Source organism: Bactrocera latifrons, unplaced genomic scaffold, assembly GCF_001853355.1.
Source record: "Bactrocera latifrons isolate USDA-ARS-PBARC rearing strain unplaced genomic scaffold, ASM185335v1 scaffold_632, whole genome shotgun sequence".
In the NCBI taxonomy this organism is placed as follows: domain Eukaryota; kingdom Metazoa; phylum Arthropoda; class Insecta; order Diptera; family Tephritidae; genus Bactrocera; species Bactrocera latifrons.
The window spans coordinates 22,840-30,327 of record NW_017537304.1 but is presented as its reverse complement, the minus strand read 5'-3'; the positions used below and the strand labels follow the sequence as shown (position 1 = coordinate 30,327).

Here is a 7,488-nt window from a genome sequence, read left to right as displayed (position 1 = left end):
AAAAATTAAAGAAATGTTTTTAAATAAAATAGTCATTATGGTTGCAAATATTTTAACTATCAGTGTATGTAAGTATTTAATTACTTACTAACATGGTTTGCTAATATAATATTTGTGTTTGGAGTATTTTTTTTTTTTACTAAATTGCAACATAAAAAACACCAAATATTTTATATTTGCTGGCAGGGTTGTTTGGGAAACCGTATTTGACATAATCAATATCGAAGCGTTAAAAATTTCAAGTATCCATTGGCAATATTGCCAATAATACAGATTTTTAACAACTATATTGGTTGTCGAAATACTTCTTGAAAGGCGCGTGTGGACAGATGGTTATAACGGGGCATCTCGACAGGATAAAATTTATGTCATACTAACAGTCAAAACTATTGCTATTGCCATTGCCAAATCTGTATGTGGGCATTTGTTATCTTGACATAAGCATATGATTTGAGCTCCTGAAAAATTAATTTTATCACATTCCGAAATGCCGTCAAGTAGGTAGCTAATGTAGCTTATGTTTTGAGCTCTTGAACTGTTTAAATCATTTATGTGGAAAATAAAGAAGAGAAAGTTCCTTTTTTACAAATGTATTTCTGGGAAAAATAAGATGTCATATTTTTGAACTACTAAATAATAAATGCGGCATAAATTTTGTATACCAATTAAATTAATAAATTTTAAATGAGCAATGATATTTTGATTTATACTTGTATAAGTTTATGAAATTTAAGACTTCCCTCATTCCCAACCCAATTTGAATAACTTTTCTGTAAGTTAAGAATATTAAACCAAATATTAATTTTTTAGAAAAATGTTAGTTTTAAAATTTACTTTATTTGTATTATATAACACAACTGTCTTAATACTCACTTCATTTCATATTACTGAAATGAAATGCCGTCGGCATATGCCTCTTCGAAATCTTCATAGAAATGAAAACTGCGCTGTCAAATTGCTGAGGTTACAGCTTATTTTTTACAATATATGACAAACTAATTATTATTCCATATAATGTAAGCAATATGGAGTCCCCGCAGGCAATAGGCACGGCAATACAGTAGTAAGACATAGATTTTATCCTGTCGAGATGCCCCGTAATCATTGCAACACTGTTTGCCGACACGGTACGCCGACGTCAAAATAAAAACGAAGATTTGCGGCATTAACGTAAATCATTTGCAATCGAATTGGTTAGAGTGTGTAAAAGTGAGTTGGTATTTCTTTTTCTCGCTGGGAGATAAGAAACTAATAAATTGTATAAAAAAAGAAAAGAACGAAACATAGAATACAATTTTGAGATTTAATAAACTGTATTTGAAGGTTTGTAAGTTTATTACCTTGGACTAACTCTTATAAACTTAAATTTATTAGAGGTTTTTAAACAGAGTTAATAGTTTCATTGCTGTCTAAAAACTAATATAAGTAAGTGATTGGTGTATTCTTTTTTTCTTCTATTTTGGTATTTGAAGAAATTCAAACTTTCCGAACTAAAAATACATGTCCAATAATACAATTATATGAAGGGGTCGCGGTGGAAAGAAATACTACGCTGACTCATCTGATGAGTTGATTTCCGTTCACTCATTTCAATTCGTAGAATGAATTGAGTGGAGTGAAACGGTAACGACGGCACTTCGGTCTTTGGTTGTCGGCAGCTCATAACGATGGCGACAGTAAAAATCTCTAAAATTTTCATTGTCTTTTGTTAGTGTTAGCGCGTCGGAAGGTTAGATTTATTTAAGAGCCTCAGAAGGCTGGAATTCAGGAAAAAGGACGGGTTATAATCGGCAGGTTTTCATAGTTATAGTTTTACGTTTTCATCTTGGTGAAATTTAAATCTTGGGTTCATTCTGTTATTTTATGTTTATGTTAATATTGAATTTAATATGCTATTTTGGTTAAAAAATGTGAAAATTATTTAAATCACTATTGAAAAAAGTGATTTTGTGCACATATTTCATACGTAGAGCATCATTATTATCGGCAAATCTATAAGAAATACTTTATACATTTATGGTTATTAGTATACATATATAAATGTGACATAAAGATAGATCTCAATTTTTTGTTTTTTTTTTCGATTTTAGGTTAAAAATAATTTAAAACTGCTCATATCGCTACAACAGGTAAGGAGAAAATTTGGAACGCATTTGTTTCGTTAAATTTCAATTTTTCTAAATTGACACAAGGTCACACATTCTACAACGAATAACTTGACACAGAATACCTTAAAATATCAGAAAAATCCACTACAGTCAACAACAAATACACTAAAATGAGCTGGCAAGATTATGTGGATAACCAACTTTTGGCCTCGCACTGTGTAACAAAGGCTTGCATTGCTGGACATGATGGCAATATTTGGGCTCAATCGAAAGGATTCGAGGTGAGTTTAGTGAAAATTATAATACCCGAATTGATTTAGCCAAAAAAGAACATATATATTACAAATTCAGAAAATATATACTTTATATATGCAGAGATGGGAGGGTGTGACCCAAGATAAAAATATAACGTCTGCATAGAAGACAGGGTGTTAAAATGTAGATACCAAAATCAATTTACCGAGATACATACAGAAACATAAGAACGTATTTGAGTAACAGTTAGTCACATAAACACCCTTGTTCAGTTTATTTTAGCTCCTTATACATACAATTTCTCTGTATATAAGTACATATGTACGTATGTATATACGTATATATTATCCATATTCGTCTCGTAATTCATTTACATTGCAACATTTCGAATTCCAAACTTTTACGAATAATTACATACATATATATATAGCATTTTTACTCATATTACTTAGATATTTTATTTTAAATCATTTTAACTTTAGGTTATGAATGTTTTTAAAGTCCATATATAAGCAAAATTGTGTTGGAACATCTATATTTGTTAATTTCCCGAATACCAATGTCTGATATTCGTTTTTTGTTTGTTCTGTATATGGTTATTCGTTTGCCATGTCGAATATTTTTTAAGTTAATTCTTAAGATATTTGAGTATTTGGTTATCGCACTTTTGCCGGCTTTAATTGTGTATGTATGCAGATATACAAAAGGAATTGAATTGTTCGTCGCATAGTGTTTTAGTATGTACAACTGTGATGTGATGAATTGAACATTTTACACCATGGTTTGTTCTTTGGTTGCATGCAATACATATGCGTATAAAAACAAAGATGCGTTTATAATGTATGTATATTATTTCTTGCATACATATGTATACTCATTTATAAACGTCATGCAATTAATAGATAAAGAGAGTGAAATATGTATATTGCGACGTCTAAAATAAGAACGAAATCATTATCATTGGAAATGTTTTTAATATTATATCAAAGGGAGAAATAAGTATTAACCACGCATACTGTTTTAACGTCATAATTTGTTAAATACATACACACCTGCTCAAAAAAATGTTACACGATAAAACTTAGTACTCTCAACAGTTTAAAAAACTTTTTACGGGCTGTATGCGACAAGTTATGCTGTAAGTTTAATTAAGATAATATGKCATCGCCCTTTCTAAGGGAATGAAGCATATCTTTCATTAAAGCTCAAAATGCTGCAGATATATTAAATTATTTTTTAATCAGATGGGTCGGAAGTCACATTGCACTGTTGAAGAAGCCCAGCCGGATTCAAACCTCAGAAAGTAAGGAAAATCGCTTCGGGAATTTGGAAATTAATGGAAAGGTCTCATAATTTTGTTAAAAATGCTTTAGCGCGAAAATCTAGTAGGGAGACTCGTGGAAGTCCAAAAAAAAAAAAAACGAGTACAGTTCTTGATCGCCACATTGTAACTATTTGTAAAAAGGACCCATTAAAGTCGTCGAAGGTGATAACAGAAATTGGAAATTTAGTAAGTGCCCAAACAATTCGCAGGCTCATTTAGATATGAGATTAAATTGTGCAAGAAGTCATTTAGAATGATCAGAACCTGAGGGAACAAAAAAGTGAAGAAACATCTTATGAAGCTATGAAACGAATGTAAATTTGTTTGGAAACGATTGTGAGAGAGTACAAGGAAATACTTGAAAATGTCATAATACCCTATGCTGAAGAAAACTTACCATTACGTTGGGTATATCAGCAAGATAATGACCACAAAACATACCTCCAAACTGGTTAAAAAATATTTTGAAGATAGTAATGTTAACGTTTTGAAGTGGCCAAGTCAATCCATGGATTTAAATCCAATAGAATACCTATGGGGAGAACTACAAAAAATTTCGCAAGTCAATCTTTCTCTGCATACAAAAAACTTGGTATGAGATACGTAAAGAAACCTGTCAGACTTTAATCAGTAGTATGCCCAAACGAATAAATAAAGTAATCCAGAATAATGGTGGATATACTGGCTATTAACTGAGTAATGTTAAATATACAACAAAACTGTTTTATAATAATTTGTTTTTCCAAAATAATTGTCTTATTAAAAGTGTACCTATTTTTTTGAGCAAGTTTATTTTAGCTATGAAATGTTTTTGGATCTACATTTGTTTGGTTTGCTTTTTTTAAATGAAGTTTATTTAAATAAGCTTGTAAATATTTGAAAAATATAAGTACGTTTGCGTTTTTCTTAAAAATTTAAATAAAACTTTTTATTCATGAGCTTTACTTGAAAAAGTATGGTGTAACTATTATTTTTAGCAGGTGTGTATATCAATTATTTTCCAATTTCGCTATTATTACTATTTTATTCATTCAAGTCATGCGTACATAATAGTGTTTTGGAATATGTATGTATGGTATTATATGAATATTTTTTATATTCGTCATATGTTATTTCCGAGCATTTTGTGACCGATGCATGCATATTCCATTTTAAGTTTTGTTTTTCTTATCCTGTGTTTTATTTTCCGGTTCTTACATGGACTTAACCATGTGAAGACACTCCCTATTCCCTTCGCTTTTGTATACAGTTTGTACATTTATACAACGTCTTATATGAGAGGTGTTTTCTCCAAGTACGGCATTTGGCAAACTCCCAGCTTTCAGTAATGGGACCGCTATTTTGCAATTTTTGTGGAAGGCGGTCAGATCTGTGAACGCAGTCTTAACATCACTAACGGAGTGATTCTGAAAACCCGGAAAACGGGCGGGAAAAAATCCCTCTTCTAGACGACCGAAATTTCACCATCCTAAAGGGGACTGACAACCCTTTAAATTGCCTAGGCAGATAAATTAGTAATATGACTGTAAGGAGTTTAGAAATACTCGTAAGTACCCGAAGTCGAAAATTGTGAAAAAAATATATCCTTTTAGAATTGAAAGGCTTAAAAAATTTAAATTATATAAATTAGGGGTATTCTGGTTACCACCAACAAGAAGATGATCACAGTGGTATTGTGATCATATCCCATATAAACAATGAATTTACAGTAATCAAAAAATTGTGGGATTCCAGTATTCTTTTTTATGATTTGTTTTAGTTTGAAGAGAAACAACTTCATTTTCTTTATATTTGCAGGTAACAAAGGAAGAATTGGCGAAATTAATCGCAGGATTTGATCAGCAAGACCTTCTCACAAGCAATGGTGTTACATTAGCTGGTCAAAGGTACATTTACCTTTCTGGTACAGATCGTGTAGTCCGCGCTAAGTTGGGACGCAGCGGAGTGCATTGCATGAAAACTACACAAGGTAAGAAATTTGCTTACCCATTTGGTTACATGTAAGCTTAAGGAAAATAATATTAATAATCTTAAAGGTTTGAAGTTTACAGAAATATCAATTATATTTGCATTAAGCGACTGCTGATTTTATGCCAACTCGCAACCGAGTTAAAAAATAAGTTTACTTCAAACATGTTTGATACTAAACTTACTGCTACGGCTGTACTGATCTAAAGTTTTTTAAACCCAATAGGTTGGTCAAAAAAGTCTTTGACTAATAGGATACAAAAACGTCTTGTGTTCTAACCCAAACCAAGCGAAGCACAATGCTACATTTTGCATTTTTGCCTCGCTTAGTGTGCATTGAAATAAAACGAAAAAAGAAGGAAACGACGAATATTTTCAATAATTGAATTTCGTGGACGAAATGAAAGGTGGTAGGTCCGTACAACCAGAAGCGCCATTCAGAAAATATTACACATTTGATTTCTGAACTAAGAATGCATCCGAGAAGATTTTGAAACATAATTAAACATTTAATTTTTAAGCAAAATACAAACTACCGCAAAAACATAACTCCTGCAAAAAGATTAGTTATAACATTTTGTCTATGAAAAACAACGGTGCAACTATAACCAACGAAACTAGTTTTTTTTTTGGTCTTGTCTGTTTCATTCGGTGTCAGTTGCGCCGTAGCTCAGCATGTGTTGTTCGGCAACAAAGACGAACATGCGCTTTCGTTTCGTCTTGTTCGGTGTGGGTTGTCGCATGTGAAGCTATAAGCAGTTATCGTATGAGACAAGAAAAACTGTTTTGACTAACCCGGTATGGATTCAGCCTAAGGGTTATGATACTAAGCGTTTCGTGGCCGGAGGCCGAAAGCCGCATAAACATAAAGAGGTTTTTCCTTAACTACGTCGGCGACATCGAATAGTACGCCGACTGGACCTCGAACGCAACTAACTTCCGAAAGGTAGTGAACGCCGTTCACAGTGGAGCTATCAACACTGTTTTACTTTGCCCTATTTCAAATTTTTCTAATAAAATAATATTTGGAGCAAATTTTCTCAACTTTAATTGCAAATCTCAATTATTTTTATGTTTCGGTTTTATCATGAACAATTAATTTCTGTCGATCATCAAGGAATAAATTATTATGCTCTCTTATTTTAATTTTAATAAATCTTTTCGGTTTAGAAATAAGTTTAATAAAGAAAAGTAATACTCATAAAAATGCTTGAAGTTTCGAAAATCCTTCCTAAGTTAAGTTATCTTCAAGCCACTTCTAAAAGTCATACAATTATTATCTGCATAACATAAATCCTGTCCGATCTCATATTTATAATTTCCTCTTTTTTTAGCCGTAATCGTTTCTATTTATGAGGATCCTGTTCAACCTCAACAAGCCGCATCTGTTGTAGAGAAGCTTGGAGATTATCTGATTACTTGCGGGTACTAGGAATAATCCATAATAATAAAAGTAATAATATAATAATAAATAATAAAATCATTAAAGCAGTAAAAATATCTTCTATAACATCTATTTTGGAATAATTTCATACGAAAAAATAAAGCCGCAATAAATAAAACTAATGTTCAAGTAAAATTTTTTACATATGTATCTATATAAATAGAATAGAATACGAAAATTATTTCTCTTAATTTTTTAACAAAAAGTATGAATAAATAAAACACGTATAAAGAGGGAGCATTTATATCTTTTTTTTTAGTATGTTTGAAGCTTCATGAAAATTTGGTTTCATTTCTTTATAATGATTTTGGTTTTCGAGCGGGAAAAAGTGGAGTGCTGTTGTTGTAGCGCCAGAAAATATTCCTTTGGACCTACAATATATTCTATAG

At 31.4% G+C, this 7,488-nt stretch overlaps 1 protein-coding gene across 4 annotated transcripts; it reads left to right on the top strand.

The window, feature by feature from the left end:
• Nucleotides 1–1,131: 1,131 nt before the first annotated feature.
• Nucleotides 1,132–7,221, top strand: LOC108975303 (profilin). 4 transcript variants are annotated; one of them, XM_018943688.1, is made up of 5 exons: nt 1,132–1,323; nt 2,091–2,129; nt 2,193–2,389; nt 5,485–5,656; nt 6,990–7,221. In XM_018943688.1, the coding sequence occupies exons 3-5, from the start codon at nt 2,279–2,281 to the stop codon at nt 7,085–7,087; spliced, it is 381 nt and encodes a 126-aa protein (XP_018799233.1). In that variant the 5' UTR covers nt 1,132–1,323; nt 2,091–2,129; nt 2,193–2,278; the 3' UTR covers nt 7,088–7,221. The 4 variants fall into 4 exon arrangements, with proteins under 4 accessions (XP_018799233.1, XP_018799234.1, XP_018799236.1 ...); XM_018943689.1 differs by having other exon boundaries at nt 1,140–1,209; XM_018943691.1 differs by lacking the exon at nt 1,132–1,323 and adding an exon at nt 1,661–1,729.
• Nucleotides 7,222–7,488: the final 267 nt, after the last annotated feature.